Source organism: Patagioenas fasciata, chromosome 1 (assembly GCF_037038585.1).
Source record: "Patagioenas fasciata isolate bPatFas1 chromosome 1, bPatFas1.hap1, whole genome shotgun sequence".
Classification (NCBI taxonomy): domain Eukaryota; kingdom Metazoa; phylum Chordata; class Aves; order Columbiformes; family Columbidae; genus Patagioenas; species Patagioenas fasciata.
The window spans coordinates 16,364,396-16,383,860 of NC_092520.1; the positions used below are offsets into that span (position 1 = coordinate 16,364,396).

The 19,465-nt window shown below is 42.8% G+C and overlaps 1 protein-coding gene and 1 long non-coding RNA gene across 9 annotated transcripts in view; one reads left to right on the plus strand and one right to left on the minus strand.

Moving 5' to 3' along the window:
- The window catches only part of LOC136098499 (uncharacterized), a 51,744-nt gene that overhangs the window by 21,641 nt on the left and 10,638 nt on the right, over positions 1-19,465 (plus strand). For 3 of the 5 annotated variants that reach the window (XR_011737220.1, XR_011737216.1, XR_011737221.1), the window contains one exon: positions 16,683-16,936. The exons of 1 other annotated variant lie outside the window; for it this stretch is intronic. This is a non-coding gene — a long non-coding RNA (uncharacterized lncRNA). Of the gene's footprint in view, positions 1-14,633; positions 15,342-16,682; positions 16,937-19,465 lie in introns of those variants that run through there. One more of the 5 variants, XR_011737218.1, reaches the window with a different exon arrangement.
- On the minus strand, positions 392-18,793 carry MMP7 (matrix metallopeptidase 7). Of its 4 annotated transcripts, XM_071803648.1 has the most exons (8): positions 17,993-18,793; positions 17,218-17,415; positions 5,289-5,556; positions 4,544-4,767; positions 4,290-4,438; positions 2,550-2,675; positions 1,863-2,024; positions 392-584 (listed from the first exon to the last, which is right to left on the minus strand). In XM_071803648.1, the coding sequence occupies exons 3-8, from the start codon at positions 5,394-5,396 to the stop codon at positions 562-564; spliced, it is 792 nt and encodes a 263-aa protein (XP_071659749.1). In that variant the 5' UTR covers positions 5,397-5,556; positions 17,218-17,415; positions 17,993-18,793; the 3' UTR covers positions 392-561. The 4 variants fall into 4 exon arrangements, with proteins under 4 accessions (XP_071659749.1, XP_071659745.1, XP_071659748.1 ...); XM_071803644.1 differs by lacking the exon at positions 392-584 and having other exon boundaries at positions 993-2,024; XM_071803647.1 differs by lacking the exons at positions 392-584; positions 17,218-17,415 and having other exon boundaries at positions 993-2,024.

Genomic DNA, 19,465 nt, shown 5'->3' on the forward strand with positions numbered 1-19,465 from the left:
TCTGGTAATGTGGGATAAGTCTTCCAAAGGAGGAATCCAAGTCTGCTACTTAAACCTGCCTCTCTGGCAAGCCAGGGAGGACACAAAGTTGAAAAGCTGTCCCCTTTGGGAGAACATCCCAGCCTGTGCTGAAGGAAGAACTGTCAGACTTTCTCCTCCACGTGTGAGCTGTGTGGGGAGCAGTAAGTACTGTGAAGGGCCAGGACATTCACAGGAACTGAAAATGTGACAGGAACAGAGTTTGTATCTCCAGTGGTAAATGCACATAGGCTCTTTAGGTACATATGCCTCTATTTGGAAAAATATTTGTCTGTCACACATGCAGGAGTTATTTAAACCCCCAGTGAAATAGCAGAAAAAAACATTAGAAAAGTTTGGTGATTTTTTTTTTTTTTAATTGTTAAGTGAAATTGTATAAAGTGCAAATAAATCAATATAAAATTTCAGGGAGAGAAAGTGCAGTCCAGGCGTTTACCACTATAGTTAGATAGAGGATTAAAATTGTTTTGGAACACCAAAACAACCAGATGTGAATTCTTTGGTCTTTCTCAAGGACTTCCTTCAAGAGTTTGATGGCTTTTTCCCTGTGGGAAAGAAACACAAAACATAAGGGACTGTACTGGAAATGGACAATGCAGATAACTGTGTTTTATTCCTAGCATTCCTCTAGCATGCCTAAAGAAAAGCAAACCTGGCAAAGTTTACCCTGTGGGGTCAGTTCTGGTTATGCTCCACTCCTCCTGCTGCGTAGTTTCTGCCGTCACTGACCTGTCCCATTGACTCGGTCAGTGGCAGAGTATCTCTCATTTCCCTGTCAGTAGCCCCGCTCGCTGACACAGCTCAATTGCAGAGCAAGGTCCATGGGTTTGGTTTGGCCCTATGTAGATGTGCAGGAAGACCATGTGTCAGAGCACTGCACTGCTGCTCTGTCACCTCTTGGTTCCAGTGGGGACATGCTACAGAAGGAACACAGTAGACAAATTATACAGGAATGTGTTTTTCTCGAGTTTGTCTCCCTTCTTTCTTTGCAGTAATATAGAATCATATAATAGAATCGTAGAATAATTTCGGTTTGAAGAGACCCTCAGGATCAGCAAGTCCAAACATAACCTAACTCTAGCACTAAACGTCCCTAAGAACCTCGTCTAAATGCCTTTTAAACACCTCCAGGGATGGTGATTCCACCACTTCCCTGGGCAGCCTGTTCCAATGCCTGACAACCCTTTCTGTGAAGAAGTTTTTCCTAATATCCAACCTAAACCTCCCCTGGCACAACTTGAGGCCATTTCCTTTAGTCCTATCACTTGCCACTTGGGAGAAGAGACCAACCCCCTCCATGCTACAACCTCCTTTCAGGTAGTTGCAGACAGCGATAAGGTCTCCCCTCAGCCTCCTTTTCTCCAGGCTGAACAGCCCCAGTTCCCTCAGCTGCTCCTCATCAGACTTGTGCTCCACACACCTCACCAGCTTTGTCTCCCTCCTCTGCACTCTCTCCAGCACTTCAATGTCTTTCTTATGATGAGGGGCCCAAAACTGAACACAGGATTCAAGGTGAGGCCTCATCGTCACCAAGTACAGTGTGAATAATCTCTGCCCTGGTCCTGCTGGCCACACTATTCCTGATACAAGCCAGGATACTGTTGGCCTTTTTGGCTACCTGGGCACACCCTGTCTCATGTTCAGCCGCTGTCAATCAACACCCCCAGATCCCTCTCTGCCAGGCACTTTCCAGCCACTCTTCCCTGAGCCTGTAGCGCTGCCTGGGGTTGTTGTGACCCAAGTGCCCTTGAAATCAGGGAGAGTAGTGAAAGCTGTAGCCCAGTAGGTTTTATCTTGAAAATCAAATCTCATCATTAATTTACCGTATAACTTCTGAATTCCTCGTCTATCATCCTCCGAAAGTTTGAAGGTTGCTGGATTCACATATGAATAGATAGGGTACATCAGAGCTCCGCGGACATTTGAATGATCAAGTCCCAAAGAATGGCCAAATTCATGAGCAGCAACAAGGAATAAATTAATTTCTGCAGAACAGAAGCACCGAAAATTATGTTAAAGATATAGCATTCATTTTTAGCATGCAAATAATCAAAGTAGCAGGAAAATTTATATCTTTCATTCACTTGGAATAAATCTCAGAGTTTTGATTGGTTATTACTGAACTTTCTTATATAATTATAATGTTTTAATAAAAACATTACTGATCCCTTGCATATGCATCTGGAGGCCCTGAGTCTTTCCAACTTTGCTGTTAGTCAACTTTATTCCTACAAGCAAGTCATTTTACCTTTTCACAATCTATGTAGAAAACTGAAGCTCATAATCCTTGTTTAGCCTCTGAAAAGTTCTTTAAAACATGGATAGAAAAGGCATTATGTAGCTGCTAATGATAATGAAGCATGACTACTTAGAAAGGTAGGTGAAAATAACAGAGATGTTGGTACTGAAATGGTACTGAAGCATGAAAAGTTATGGAAAGCATTTTCTATGGCTGTGATCTTCTAATGTACAATATTTACTTTTCCCCTTCATACACACGTGGGTTTTACCTCGATTTGTCTCTGACCATATTTCATCATCATCAAAATGGGTATCTCCACCAATCCCTTCTCCAGGTGCAAACGCATGAGCTAGTGTGTTACCTCTTCCATCAAAAGGATATCCATCACCATGCGCTGTATTTGGAAAGAAATAAATGTCATCAGATGGCATTAGTTTAATGTTTAAATTCAACAAATTGAAGCATTTTGCTTGTTGTGTTAGTTTTGTTCATTAGCAAAAAAACCCACCTATGATAGCAGCAAGGCTGTAAAAACAAGGAATGAGATTTATGAAGCACTTTCCAAATTAAAGTTCAAAACTTCTATTTGATAATTCAGGCTGCTGCATGGTTCAGAAAGAGCTGAACATTTATTTCTGGGCCTTTGCCAAAATGTGTTTCTGAGGAAGTAATCAGGGATTATTTCGAAATCATTAGTGCTTGACAACATTATAAGCACCTGAATGTTTTCAGTGTTGGAAAGTGCTGGGCAACATTAGTCGTAGACAGTTTCACTTGTACTGATTTTGGTGAAAGACAGTGGTCTGGGATAGATAACAATGTTCCTGAAGAGCTGAGTTCATTTGTCCCCAGCCTTGGGGTACAGTCTGTTACCTGCTTCTGTCACAGTGCACCTGGAATGTTAATGTTTCTTACCTCAAGTGCAAGAGCTGTAGGATGGTGTATTTGTACCACCTCTGAAAATTTCCCCCTACCCATTAGTGAGCATCTGGCTTAACAGAAGAGTATTTGGGGACTCAGATGCCATTCTGTGTCCTTTCCTTCAGACTGTATGGAAGGACCTTGGGGCAGGACTAACACAGGCAGAAGAGACCTAGTCCTGGTGCAAGATGGAAGATTAAAACCCATTCCAACTTGCAGAATCCTCACTTTGACCTGCACATTAGTCGACTCTTCATGGCAACATAATATGCTTCCCGCCAGTTAAGCGTGAGCTTGGAACATTTTGATTTTTATATGCAGTCATCTACTTGTAAACCAGGTGTCTGATCTTCACTTAGAGTCAGTGGAGATCTAGTGAATCTTGTAAATGGATCGAGAGAACAAGTCAGCTGACTTTGAAGCAGGCATTTAGTTTGGCCGAGTTGAGTGAATTTATGTTGCAGGCACAAGGAAAAGCTATGTCTACATTTATGTTATTAGTCTGGATCACAAGAGAGCTTCTAAAGTGACTCTGCTGGTCGTCTGCATTTACCACGCTGTGGTTTGCATTTTGATGCAATCTTGGAGTGCACTAGTGGGCCATCTTCTAGAAGAAAATCAGCCAGAAGATGTTTTCTATGGCCAAACCTAATGCATCCCAGCTGCCAAAGACTGTTCAGTCCAGGGAACCAGACTAGACCTAGATCAAAGTAAACCTGCCTGAACCAACCTGAATCTGTGGATCTTCAGAACCAGCTGTTTTGCTCTACAGATCTGTTACTATTAGTTTGTACTGTTTGTCAAGGCAGACAAAGCCCTGAACATCTAAATTTAGGTGTCTCATTCTGGAACTAAATTCTCCCTCCATTTCAGAGCTGTAACTCTGAAAGGATTTTCTTACAGTTTCGCAGGCGTAAAACTGGATCATAATATATAAATTCAGTGTAATGATAAAGAGAAGATGAAATTTATGCAGACTTCAGAATAATTCCAAATTCTGTGTTCTTTCTTAAACCTATGGCTATTAAAATGCGTGCTCTAAGTCAAATATGGAAAATTGCATTTTAAAAATGGCAGGTATTCTCACCACGACGTGCAAATCCAATCACAATGTCTGCGTGTCCATAGAATACTTTTTTGAACTGCAATGGAGTCACATCACTCCAGACCATAAAAGCCCTTCTAATTGCATCATCCACTTTCTTTTGGGATAGATCAGGTGTATAATTGACAATCCTGACAGCAAAAGGAAACAGATTATTGTCATTTGGGTTGTGAAGGAAACCTACAAAGTTAAATACAAAGCAACCCTTTCCCCATGAAAGTTTAAACATCACTTACTTGTAAGTCAAAAGTGTCTTTTTCCATCTTGGACTTCCAGAAAATGTTGCATATTCTGCTATATCGGGCATTCCACATCTGGGCCGTTTTATTGTAGCTTCTGTTTCTGCATCTAATTTTCCAGTTACAGTCAGGTGGAAAAACCTCTGCATTTCTTTAATCCTCTCTTCTAAGCTGAGATGTTTTGTTTTTGTAAAAAGAGGAAAGAATTTGTCAAGATATGCCTGGAAGAAGAAAAGGAAAATCAAAATTAATATGTATATCTGTGATGTTTAGTCATTGCATTTTTCATTTGATTGAATTGTTTCATCATCCTGCAGTCATGGCTGGCTTTAGATGTATTTTTTTTCACATTTCAGTTTACCAAATGCTATTCTCTCTGTAGTATAGATTAGCATATATATAAAAAGAATTGCAATAGCAATGAAGCACTGTAAGCAAGCAATCCTTTCAAGTAAGCACAATTTAATGAGCATTCAAATCCACAACCTTCCAACGTAGTATACACAATGTTTTTTTATGTTTTAAAAATGACATGCTCTCCTTTATTTACCACTTGTAACATTGTCTCTTTTGTAAGAGGGTGTCTAAGCTAATCAGAAAGTTTAAATTGTTTTATGCACCCTCTGCAAAAACTATTGTGCTAATGTAAGATGATAATATCAACAGATAGGAAAGGAATGTGGCAGCCAAATAAAAAATCAGGTTATTCATAATGCAGTTATGTTGTCCCCCGGTAACATACCTTTACATTCTCAAAGCCTGTGCTGCTCGGTGTTCCTGGCTTACGTGGTGTTGGAAATGCAAGACTCTCAGGTAGGAGGATGGCAGCACAAAGTAGGAGGTATTGCATAGTGCCCAGCTTGCCAAGGAGCTTTACTACAGCAGAAAGTGTTTGACCTTCTGTCTCCCAAGATCACAGCTTGGATGCTTTTATAGATCCTAATAGCTCCAAGCGGCAGTTACGTACGTGACTCACTTTTTGGTGGTGTTAATGTAATGTCATCATGATTCTAAGAAGTAAATGAAAGCACATTAAACAAATCTTTCCTTTGACTTCCCTGTTGATGTCATGTCACAGCTAGCAACCAGCTTTGGCTCTCTTTTTTCATATTATTCCAGTAGAGAAACCACAGGGTCATAGGGAAGTTCACTTTCTGTAATTTCATCAGTACAGTTACTGTATAATCGCTTCTTAGTGCCGTTCCCTCCATTTCCTTATACACAAAGACATTTTGCAACAGCCTTTTGGTCAACCAGCCTGCCTGTATTAGTTGATGTGGAGGCAGAGATGAGATGGATGGGAGCTCTGTCTCACTGAATCTACTGGCATTTCCCAGGGAGTATGCACAACACTGTCTAGGTAATATTTCTGATTCAAATTATCTTGTGAGGTACCCTATGCTGCAAGAAATCCAGTTCAGTGAAGTTAGAGAGGTTTCTGCTGTTTTTACAGAGATCAGAAGAGAGCTCTTTCAATGTGCTCTCCACAAATAGGAGGCTGTGGGAAGGCTTTGTACCTTCCCTCCCAAATGACATGACTTTTCAGGAGAGTCTCTGTGTATTGGAGAACTAGATATAAAATATAATTTACAAGAATAGGTGGAAGCCTTCCAGAAAAAAGAGAGGAGCTTACCCTAACAAATGTGGAGGTATCTTCCACCTCTGGCTGTACCAGTGCAATGTAGTGGAGTCCATGAAGCACTGGCAGAGAAAACCAGAGTTGAGCAGGGCAGCCACAGCCTCCCTTGTCCACTAAGACCAACACTGGTTTCAGATCATTCCACCAAATCCCACTGGAAGTTGAGGACTGGAAACACCAGTCCACAGGCTGGCTTGTGATTTTTTTCAGCCTTTGCGGTTTTGTGACTGCATTGCCTCTAATCCAAAAGGAAAGGCACATAATAGGAAATGACCACTACTATTTCTCACAGTAGGACAGCTGGTATGGGTGCAGATGAGTATGTATGGAAGAATTTGTGAGTTACTGGCTGAAGTCCAGTGTACTTCTGACTGATTTGAGGAGAAAGACTTTCATTTCAGAAAAAGACAATGTATACCAAAACACTGCTGAATTATTCAGGAGAGGACTACATTATACAATGATGCCTGAAACAGTTGCTAAAGGAATGAGGCTTCCACCTAATACTGAAAACAGCCCAGGTACCCCTCATGTGATAATTTCTGTACATTTTGGCAGGCTTACAGGAAATCTACCCATTTACAAATTTTAAACATGGATGAAAAAAAAAATAAAGCTGTTCCATTATTAGGAGCAGGTTCATCTTTTTCTTCCTCAAGAACTGACTTAATGTCTGACTGTGTCAGTCAAGTAGGATCTGGAGCGGGGTCTGGGCAGCAGGAGATGAGGATGTGTTTGAACCACTTTGAACTCTGTGACTCCAGCATGTGGTACTGATTATTTCCTCATGCACACAAGAGGAATGTGAAAGCCTCCAGAGCCCCATTCCAGTTGACAAACTATTGAGCAACTCACATGTATGACCAGGCTATGGGCAAAACTGAAAAGGAGAATTTAAACAGGAGAGTTGCTGAGAAAGAACAGGCATCGTTTTTCCAAAAAAGACGGAGGGTTTTGAGAAATGTTGGGCTTGAATTGAGATAGAAAACTGTCAGTGAAAAGAGTTTTCATTTCTTTGGGCTCAAAATCATCAGGAATCAATCTAATTCTAACAAGATCCATAGCAAAAAGAAACGGATGCTGATTTTTAGATTTAGCTGTGTGAATTTTGAAAACTTTCTCTTTTGATCTGGAGTGACAAATCTGTTGTGAGTCAGAATAAATAATTTCTTGATAGTCATATCATTTACTTTCAGCAAAGAACCTGTGCCCAAGTATTGCCTGTATAGAGAATGTTCAAAGAGGTCAGAAGAAAGTGCTCCATGGTGTAAAATTCAGTTAAGAAGACTCACAATGTTGACACTGTGACATTTTCTGAGGTAAATAACCCTGTTGTGAACAAGGATGCTTCATGAAACTGTCCTATGTGGAACTCATTGATGGGCATCCGAACTTTTGTGGTCTAGAGGAAAATACATATATAGAAACTAAAACCTGAGCCTCTTTTGGACATGAGTGGGATGAAAAAGTGAAGTAGAACTGAATGATTCAGTGGTGAAAGATCACAGTTTCATGGTCATTTGGCTTAGACAGAAGGCTCAGCTGGATTCTGCTCAACCTGAATGCAGCCAGCAGTGAAGCTGCTCCAGTGTCTGTGAATGTACTGAGTCTAGCTGGGATAGGCTTAACTTTCTTCATAGCAACCCCTATGGTGCTGTGTTTGGATTTGTTGCTGAACCAGTGCTGATAACACTCCAGTGTTTTGGGTATCGACGAACAGTGTTTGCACAGCATGAAGGGTTGGACATACTTCAAGCGGGAGGTTTTGAGGGCACAGGATCAGGCTATACCAGTGCGCCGAAAGGCTAGCCGACAGGGAAGACAACCGGCTTGGCTAAACAGGGAGATTTTGAAGGAAATCAGAAATAAAAAGAGAGTTTACAGACTGTGGAAAAAAGGGCTGGCTACCTATGAAGAATTTAGGAAAATAGCTAGATCGTGCAGGAAAAAAATCAGGGAAACAAAAGTGCAGTTTGAAGTTAATTTGGCCAATTCTGTTAGGGATAATAAAAAGTCCTTCTTTAAATATGTTAATAACAAAAGGAGGGGCAAGGAAAACCTCCATTCTCTACTGGACTTTGAGGGAAATATAGTTAACAAAGATGAGGAGAAAGCTGAGGTACTTAATACCTACTTTGCCTCAATATTTACCAGTCAAACAGATGGCCCTCAGGATAACTGGCCTCTGGAGATGGTTGACAGGAATAGGAAGCCAAATAGTCCCCTTGTATTCCAAGAGGAAATAGTTGGTGGCTTACTGAGCCATCTGGATCCTCATAAGTCTATGGGACCAGACGGGATCCATCCTAGGGTGATGAGGGAGCTAGCAGAAGAGCTCGCCAAGCCGCTCTCCATCATCTTCCAACAGTCTTGGCTCACTGGGGAGGTCCCAAATGATTGGAAACTGGCAAATGTTACCCCAATCCACAAAAAGGGCTGCAAAGCTGACCCTGGCAACTACAGGCCTGTCAGCCTGACCTCGGTGCCTGGCAGGGTGATGGAGCAGATCATCCTGAATGCAATCACACAGCACCTCCAGGATGGACCAGGGATCAGACCCAGCCAGCATGGGTTTAGGAGGGGCAGGTCCTGTCTGACCAACCTGATTTCCTTTTATGATCAGGTGACCCACCTAGTGGATGAGGGGAAAGCTGTAGATGTGATCTATCTAGACTTCAGCAAAGCCTTTGACACTGTCTCCCATAATATACTCCTTCAAAAGCTGATAGCCCATGGCTTGGACAAGTGCACTCTCTGCTGGGTTAAGAACTGGCTGGAGGGCCGGGCCCAGAGAGTGCTGGTAAATGGGGCTGCATCTAGCTGGCGGCCAGTCACTAGTGGTGTCCCCCAGGGGTCAGTGTTGGGTCCAGTCCTGTTTAACATCTTTATTGATGATTTAGATGAGGGGATTGAGACCACCATCAGCAAATTTGCTGATGACACCAAGTTGGGGGGCAGTGTTGACCTGCTGGAAGGCAGGAGGGCTCTGCAAAGAGATCTGGATAGACTGGAAAAATGGGCTGATTCCAATGGGATGAAGTTCAACAAGGCCAAGTGCCGGGTCCTGCACTTTGGCCACAACAACCCCCTTCAGCGCTACAGGCTGGGCACAGAGTGGCTGGAGAGCAGCCAGACAGAAAGGGACCTGGGGGTACTGATTGACAGCAAGCTCAACATGAGCCAACAGTGTGCCCAAGTGGCCAAGAAGGCCAATGGTATCCTGGCCTGTATCAAAAATAGTGTGGTCAGCAGGACAAGGGAAGTGATCCTTCCCCTGTACTCTGCATTGGTGAGGCCACACCTGGAGTATTGTGTTCAGTTCTGGGCCCCTCAGTTCAGGAAAGATATTGAGGTGCTGGAGCGGGTCCAGAGAAGAGCAACAAGACTGGTGAAGGGACTTGAGCACATGACCTATGGTGAGAGGCTGAGGGAGCTGGGGTTGTTCAGCCTGGAGAAGAGGAGGCTTAGAGGTGACCTCATCACTCTCTATAACTACCTGAAGGGAAGTTATAGTCAGGTGGGAACTGGTCTCTTCTCCCAGGCAGTCAGCAATAGGACAAGGGGACATGGGCTTAAACTCTGCCAGGGGAAGTTTAGGCTGGATATTAGGAAGAAGTTCTTTACGGAAAGAGTGATCAGGCATTGGAATGGCCTGCCTAGGGAGGTGGTGGACTCACCGTCCCTGGAGGTTTTTAAACTGAGATTGGACATGGCTCTTAGTGCCATGATCTAGTAAATGGGCTGAAGTTGGACCAAGGGTTGGACTTGATGATCTCTGAGGTCTTTTCCAACCTAGCCAATTCTGTGATTCTGTGATTCTGTGAAGACTTTCTCTGTCTCACACTCTGCCCCCACCGTGCATGGAAGCAGGTGGGTGGGCAGGAGGCTCGAAGGAGACACAGCTGGGACAGGTGACCCAAATTCTCCAAAGGGATATTCCATATGATGTAATGTCATGCTCAGCAATAAAACTGGGCTGGCAGCTGAAGAAGGTGGAGTGAGGGTTTTCTTCCAAGGTAGTCATTGCCTGGAGACTGGCTGGATATCAATCTGCTTGCAGGTGGTGGTGAGCCTTTGCATCACGTCCTTCCCCCCTGCCTCCTTTCACTCATCAGATTGTCTGTATCTCAGTCCATGAGTCTGTTTTGCGCTTCCTAATCTCTCAACCCATCCCACTGTGGATGGAGACTGAGCGAGCAGCTATGTGGGTGATTAGCTGCTGGCTGTGGTCTACTCACTACAGTAAATATCAAGCAAAAAGAACAGCCAAAAATTCCTGTGAGATGTTTTGTTTGGGTTGCTTGTGAATTATGCAATATTGTATTTAAGGACCTACAAAACCAGACAGACCTGGATTCTTATGGGCATGGAGGTCCTGCCAGGGCCCTGTGGTGCTACATCCACCCATCCCTGGAGAGATGCAGTCCAGTTCTTCCCCCCTGTTCAGCTGGATTGTGGCTCATTGAGACATTTCCAAGCAGGATCTACCTCAGGTCCTGTACCTTATTGGAGGAAAGGCCCGAGGAAGGGATTAGATACTCAGGTTCAGCACAAACAATGTGACAAGAACTAACACATCTAGGTTACTAATAATTAAGCAATCAAACTTAACATATCTCAACTTGTGGATTTACCATCTTCTTATAGTATCTAAAGTTGCTTTGCATTTAATGACTTTATATTTGCAACAGTTTAATTGGGACATCATGGGGGAAAAGTATGTAAATATAGAGATAAGTTTTTACAATAATAATCTTGAGCAATAAGCCACAAGGGAAATTGCATTCCTGTAAATGTTACCTACCTGTGTTAGTTCTGACATCATCCATTTTTTAATTTGTTTGCTCCTTTAGTCAATGATCAGGAGTCTCCTCCCACTAACAGACACATATGGATCTGTCAACTTTTTCCATATACTAATTTGCTTTATTCAGTTTCAGTTGAAGTCATAAGACATAACTTTCAGGTGCATGCAGTCTTTCCTCCCTGCAGAAGCTCCTGTATAGGAGCTGGGGAAGAGCACGGGGGGGTCAGTCGGCTGCATGTCACTGCAGTGAGGATCCAAACCTTGCTGGACAGGAGCATGATCTCCTATAGTCACTTTTCCTTTGTGAATTCCCTTTTTGCAGCTGGCTGTCCCCATCGTTTCTAAGTCTGACTCAATGCTGTCTTTAAAGGACTGAGTCAAGATGCAATCTAAAGCCCTGTGTACATCTTGTCTTGAAAAAACTGTATCCCTTTGCATAGGAAACCTTTAAAATAGTACTTGGACTAAGGCAACCTCAGACTGCCTGTAATCCTGCAGCAAAGCTCTGTGATAAGCAGCAGAGTCTCATCTAAACCAGACTGGTCATGTCATGGTGCTGCCAGGGCAGGCAGGGTACACAGGTAACATGGGGAGGAATGCTGCGCTTGATCTATCCATACTAAATGTAGCCCAAACTATGGAGCAGTCAATGTCTGAATGTTTTCCTGACTCATCCTGAGGATCTGCACATGTCTGTACATACTGGAACAGCACAGTGAGTTTGGACTTCAGTGGTGATGGAGGGAGGGTTTGAAAGGCAGGGCAGACACAACAAGGCTTTGCCTTGTACCTTTACCCATGCTGAGCCTCATGGGCTTGTAGAGGTCTTTGGAAAAGTGCTGGGAGTATACATAACTTTCACCAAACTTTTGCATTTAGTCTGATTTGCAAAATCCCATTTCTATCAAAGAAGTAAACAGCCCCGAAACACCAGAGAGCTGGTAGACATTGTAAACTGAGATGCAGTAAAGCAATTCCAGAGGAATTAAAAACTTACCACCAGGGTTTTATGCTCTAGTATAAAAGGTGTGAGGTTAAATTTGAATGCAGTCAATATAAGACCAGTGCAGAAGCTTGATTTACCTCATGCGTATTAGAGAGAGCTGAGATACAGCTAGGAAGACTGCAAAAAAACTGAAATTAGTCATATGTGAAAACATAGGTAATTTTTTTTTTTACACCGTTATTTCCCTACAAGTTGTCAGGTATGGTCATGTTCTTGTCTCTATTCAAATTATTCCTGATTCACAGCACTGATTCACAGCTGGAAGCTGGTAGCCTGCTGGTCAGACAGGTCCTATGGGTGTGGACGGGTCCTTTTCTACTCCTCTGTCTGATATCCAGTAACTGAGTAGAAAGACAATTACATCACCTTGTTGGTAAACTTGGTTACACCACTGAGATGTTCTTTCACCAAACATTTCCGTCCTAGAGCAGAGTTGCAGGTTGTTTCACACGAAACAAGTTATGCTGAGTTTTCTAACATGGTGGGTTTTAACTTGGGCACCATTAAAAAGCAGCACAACCATTAAAAAGCTACACAACCACAAAAAGACCACTTGCATTCGGGTGGCAGGGAGTGAGTCACAGAGAACCCTCACTGACTTTAGAACATTTATTCACGCAGCTGCTCACCAGCCTGAGGGGTTGCTTAACCAAACCTCATGTGAGTAACTGTTTTTCACTCAATTTCTCCGAAACAGAAGGATGGCACTGGGCTTTGTCGCATGTGACTAGGTTCCTAAAGTCACCTGTGTTAGTTGTGGCTTGTAACTGCCTATTGAGCACGCTCTGCCATGGGGAGCACTTAGCTGAGCAGTTCAGATGTTGGTATGTATGTGACAGACACCTGAAGTGTGCCATTTCCCACCCCACAGACCATTATCCTTAGTTATAAAGAAACATTGTTACTGCATGTTTTAATAGTACTCCTGACTCCCATCTGCGATGCATTCATGTCAGATTTTCCCACAAAACTGCAAAAAGAAATGCAATCAGATATAGCCACAAGGCCTCTTAACTGTTCTCTTTACTCTGTTATGATGAATGTGTAGTTTAAAGATAGTAAATTTGCCATTAAAAATGTTTGTGTCATGAAAACAATATAGAAATTCTTCCTTGAAGAGATCCATAGAGCGTGGGAACATCCTCTTACCTTTTTTTAATTTTTATTTTCCATTTTTTTAAATGATCTAATATTTTACTTCTCCATCCTGTCTGCTTTTTTACATTTAAATTTGGCTTTTTTTTTCTCAGAAGGTCTCTTCTCTAAATTACATCCATTTTACCAAAGCATTATTCAAACAAAGTTCTGTCTTTGCTCCTCTCTCCTTCTTCTCATTTTCCTTTGTTCCAAGAAAATAATTTTCTTTTGTTCTTACCCTCTTGAGGAGGCCACAAGCCACAACCAGGAAGCATGCAAGACATCTAAAACAGGAGGGAGGCAGATGTTAGTGTATTGGGTTTATGTGGCAAGGTTTTGGTACTGGGGGAGCTGCAAAGGTGGCCTCTGTGAGGAGACACCAGGAGCTTCTCCCGTGTCAGATGCAGCTGGTTCCAGTGGGCTCCAATAGACCTGCCACTGCCCAAAGCTGAACCCATCAGCAATGCTGGTGGTGCATATTAAGGAAAGGGTAAAGAACACTGCACAGTATCTGGGAGAGAGGAGTGAGAAATTGTGAAACAGCTCTGCAGACACCAAGGTCAGTGAAGGAGGGCAGGAGGTGCTCCAGGTGCTGGAGCAGAGGTTCCCCTGCAGCCCATGGTGCAGACCATGGCGATGAAGGTCCCTGCAGCCCGTGGACCATGGTGGAGCACATATCCACTCTGCAACCCATGGAGGACACCACGCCGAAGCAGGTGGACATACCCTGAAGGAAGCTGTGTCCCCATGGCAGGAGCTGCAGCGTGGGGAGAGGAACCCACACTGGAGCAGGTTTTCTGGCAGGACTTGTGACCCTGCAGGGGACCCACACTGGAGCAGTCTTTTCTTGGAGGACTGCACCCCGTGGAAAGGGAGCAGTTTGTGAAGAACTGCAGCCTGTGGGAAGGACCCACATTGGAGAAGTTCATGAAGGACTCTGTCCCATGAGAGGGACCCCATGCTGCAGCAAGAGAAGTGCACGAGGAGGAAGGAGCGGCAGGGACGAAGTGTTGTGAACTCAGTCCAGCCTCCATCCCTGCAGTGCCACTTGGGGGCTGGCAGGAAGGGAGTGGTGGAGGAGCTGGGAATGAAAGAGTGAAATTCAGCCTGGGAGGAAAAAGGAGAAGGTGGTTTTAGTTTTGTTCTTATTTCTCACTATCCTACTCTGTTATTAACTGATTTTCACCAAGTTGAGTCTGATTTGCCCATAATGGTCATGGGTAAGCAACCTCCCTGTCCTTATCTTGACCCATGAGCTTTTACATCTCGTTTTCTCCCCATGTCCTGGTGAGGAGGGGGAGTGAGGGAGTGGCTGGGTGGGCACTGGGCAGCCAAGATCAACCCACTACAGTTAGAGAGCTTTCAGGAAAAAAAAAAAGGAAAGGGGAATTTCACATCACAATTTTGTCACTGTGAGAAGTCTGCTTAGACTCTTTCCAAAGTCTATGTATATATTAAGGAGTAAAGTGGATGTGGAGGGTGAAGGCCTGTGTGGGAGAGGGCTCTTCCAGACAAATCCAGGTCTGTCCCAGATGGCTGAGCATCTGTCCATTAGGTGCTGTGCTTTTTGGCTATGTGCTGCCTGAAAGGGACACAGTTTGCTCATGCCCGGCTGATCCCAGTGTGAACCCAAGTGCAATGAGTGCAGATAGTGGGGAGACTGCTTTTGGAAGCACGCACCCGGTCTGGAGTGAAACACTGCCCGAGGCGCACCCAGTGTCCTGGCCCTTCAAAACCAGCTTGACGTCATTACGTTTTCTCCAGAGGCAATTGTCACTGCCAAGTGATTATTACTGATCACAGGTCAGGAACAATAGGCTTTTGTATATTTTAATCCTTTATGATCCGTTACATTAATGTGTAACAAAAGGTTACCTACATACCTACAAAAGGTTACACATTAAAGAAAGACTGTCCCCAATTCTAGCTCTGTGTCTCATTTTTGCATAATGCATGTTTAAATTTTTATGGAAACTAAGGAGGGAACTAGCCTAGGGTGTTTTTTTTTCTATAAATAAGCTGCCCTTTACAGATAGAATTAATTTGTCACAGCGTCCTGTCTGAGTATGACCTGCCCCAGCCTGCTGTTACTCTGACTTGCTCTGGAGGTAGTTGTCGTTTATTGCTCTGCAAAGGCAAGAAGGAGTTTGACTTCATTGCGCTAGTAACAGATCAGCGACCACACCATGACAAAGAGAAAAAAAAAGTAAGCTCAGCATATTTTACATTACTCCAATCCAGCTGTTTTTCTGTAGTTTACAATTAGTTTAATTTCATCTCTTGTGTACAGCAACACCAGAGGTGTTGCACCGGGGATGTGCTTCTCTGTGTAGGTCACAGCAGGACATTAGTCTGTATTGGCTGTTACGGCTGTTGCACTGTGGATTACAAGAGCTTCCCAAATCCTGAGGAAAAAGGTAGTCATTTCAATAACATGGATGTTCTTATCAAGCAAGGATGGCTTTTCCTGAGGTTAATGCAGACAATAGCGACACATATTAAAAGAGCAAACACATCATGCTTTCGTTGACACCAGTATTTGTAGAATAAGTAGTCTTAATTCCTTGCCTTATTATCATGGCTCCTTGTAAAGAAATAAAAACTTCATATTGCTTTACTTTCACTCAGGCTGCGAGCAGGAGGCAGCTTCTGGGAAATTCTGCCCTGGTTTGCCATACCCGTCCCCAGGTTTCAAAAAACCCAGCCCATACCTGGCCAGTGAAAAACTTCAGCAGATCATAAAACAACTCTATAGGTGTCCACCAAGCCAAATTTGTAGGTGTTGTTGCATAAAAAGCGAAGTTCACATGCTTGCACACTTAATATTTGGTTGAATGTTTGATCAACTGCTTTTATGCTGATTGACAGCTTATAGCATCTTTTATACCTCTATAGAATTCGACTTTGTTACAGTAAGAATTTCCCATGATTCTTTTACTTCTGCATATTACTTTTATCAATTTATGTGGCCTAATTTCTTTGCAGCTTTGTCTTAAACTGGGGAGAAACAGATGTCAAATCAGAAGGCATGATTATTGACTGATTTTTTGTAGAGTGCATGCATGCTAGCATGCTGTTCACCCCATGTAGTATTTATAGTAGCATAACGTTAACCTCCAAAGTAAGTATAAAGGAAGAACATAGAAAAATGTTCGATAATTAGGGACTCTATACATACAGGTAAGTGAAATGGATAAACTAATGCTATGAATGGAACAAAGTGTGACATAAGTATATTTCAGAATGGCAATGCACTTTTTCAGATGGTGAACAAGCAGTAAATGAATACACTAAGCAGCTAAGGGAATGTTACATGAATAGTGACACTTTCGTGGTTGGAGATACATAGGAGCAGAAATTGTTGAGAGAAAATATTTGAATATACCTACACTTAATTTCATGGTTAATTGTGGAAAGAAAAACTTCTGTAATGATGAATCTGCTTGAAAAATGCCAGTTTCTATTTTAGGGATGCAATCTCATGCAACTTTGCTGACTTAACAATTCAGTTGTGTGGAGGCCTCATGTGATGTTCTCTCTCTTGCAGAGATTGGGAAGCTCTATGCCCACTTCCCCAGTGAAGTGAGAAGCCAACCCACTTGAATATGAGTGTATCTTTTTCAGCAACTTTCTAGCCAACATCATACAATGAGACTACAGTATGGGGGAGGAGAGGTTTGCTTACTTTATCTGTACCAGCCAAAGCCACATTGCGGCCACCAATGTCTTTTGAACAGTACCAAGGAAAATAAAATTCAGCTTTCATTTCACCATTACAGATAGTTGAAATTTCAGACCAAGGTTAGTAACTAGTGTCAGATGAATCTCTCAGACAGCTAAAACTGCTCTCAAATGCATGACTGAGATAGCTGGATATTCAGAAAAAGTCTCTGGATTCATAGAAACAGGATTTGGGAGACCTGCTTTCTCAAAACCACATATCTACTTTAGTTTCATAAGGAACACAATTGCTGTCTCGTGGTAAGGTGGCACCTGGTGCATTTTGCTAGAATTCTTAGGTTTATGTTTTTAAATACAACATTCTGAATATTTATAACTATTTATTCTCAATTTGTGCTTACCTTGAAAATAGACCACAGTTATAGCATCATTACTATGCTCTAGAGTGGATGAGGATGGGCAAATGGTCCACATCACTCAGCTGGACTAGATCTGCTAAATCTGTAGACTGTGATGTACTGAGAGGTGATGTAGTGTGGAACTAGAACTTTAGTCAGCTACTTTACAGCTTCCAGCCTCTTCTCCCAACGTCTGGATTTCTTTTATGTAACATGGAAAAAACAAGTGAAGTTATATTAGCTTTTAATGATTAGAGAGTACAACCCTGTGAGACTGAAAAAAAAAAATTCCTACATTAGCAGATAGCTGGTATGAAATCCCTGTGACAGAAAATTAGAGATCCAAAGCATTAGTGTTCTGACAGAAGTGGCATGCAAGAATTTTATAACAAGTAGAAGAGAGAGTGCGGTAGAAAGCAGGCGAGAAAGCAAACATGAGATAAGGATATATACATGTATAACCCTAAGATATTATCACATATGGCCCTTTTCTGTGACCCCTTTTTCCAAAAGAAAGGCGCACTACTCTGTGGCACTTCTCCTGAGCCTCCCTTGAACAGGAGAACTAGCACAAAGCATAGAGAGCTAAACAGACTTAATCTTTTTTATTAGCTGGTGCTGATACACCACCCTCTAACATAAACACCGCCCGTTCAGCTCAAGGTGGTATCAGATCTAGAGAGCACAATGGAATCTGGCAATTTGAATTAGGACTTCCGCTGACAAAGATGTCAAACTGCACTGGCCCCAATACCAACCCCTGAGGAATGCCACTCACCTCTGGTCTCCACTTGGACATTGAGCTGTTGACCACAACTCTTTGAGTGCGACCATCCAGCCAATTCCTTATCCTCTGAGTGGTCCATCCACCAAATCCACATTTCTCCAATTGGGAGATAAAGATGTCATACGGGACAATTCCAGGTAGATGACATCAGTTGCTCTTTCGTTTTCCACCAACCCCGTAGCCCCTTTTGTAGCAGGTCACCCAATTTGTCACTGGATAATAAAATGTGTAATAAATAAAATCCTCCTCTGCGGGGATTACGTTCTTCTGTAAAAGTCCAGCCCTGCTGTGTGCCTTCATTGCCAATGACCAGAGCACAGGCACAGTTCCCAGCTGAGGAGCAGTTCAGCATCTGGCCCAGAGGGTACATGTGGCACCATGGGAGGCTGGTGAAGAGATGCGGGATGACTGACCACCAGCAGCTTGTGCCCACAAAGTGCTGAGCTTGCAAACCTGCTGCTTCTCCAGACCTGAGCCTGGTCTTGAGGAGAACTCTCCAAAAGGCGACATTGCTGCAGCTGATGACTGCTGCTGGTCTAGCTTCTTCTGCAGATTCTGGTGGCTGCCATGTGGGCTGTCTGCTCCTCCTGGGCTGTAAAAGACATGAACATCCCTCTGTCAAGATGTTCTGTGCTGTCTTGTGCTGACTTGAGCAAAGGAGACCCCTGAAAGTTTTCAAAGAAAATAAGCAGAGCTCATAATGAGTTTTGTTAAGGCTTATTAAGTCCAGCACCAGAGGTATAATGTTTGGCCCAGCGCAACAAATAATAATTGTATTTAGGAGTAAGCAAAAGATACCACTCACTGGTGCCCTGCATGAAGGCATTTGCCTGAACAGACATTGTCTTCTACCAGCAAAAGCACGTTTCTTTGTCTCTAGAAACCATTAACAGTTTAATTAGTGTTATGTTATGAGTTATGTTTAGTTATTGTTATGTTTAATTATGATTATGTTACAAGCTATTGTTAAGAAGTCAATGTAGTACCACTCATTCTCTTTCTCAGTGCTTTGGCTTAGTTTGATGTTGTGAATTTAAATGCTGCTCTTATCTGAGGCTAAAGTCCTGTTGTGAGAATTATGGAAAATGCTCAAAATGAGCAAATGTGATACTAGACCTACCTATACTATCAAATTTTAAGACACTAGACCTAGCCAAGTTCCATCTGGCCACATTTTAAAAATTGGAATGATTTATATTAGTATCTCATTCAAAGTGATGACTTTTATTTTCTTAGAAGCAAACTTGAGTCCCCTCACTTCTATACGGAGTGGAGAACAGGGTTTTCATATGAGCATCCTGCAAAGGATAATCCAAGGGAAGCTGGAAACTATGGAGGGCAGTAACTGTTTTGTAGAAGTTTTGCCTAGTAAGTTATTGTTTAGTAAGTCCTTATTTGGAATGAACACAAAGACATACATCTTCCCAGTGGACTAGGAAAATGATTAATATTAAAAATAATGAT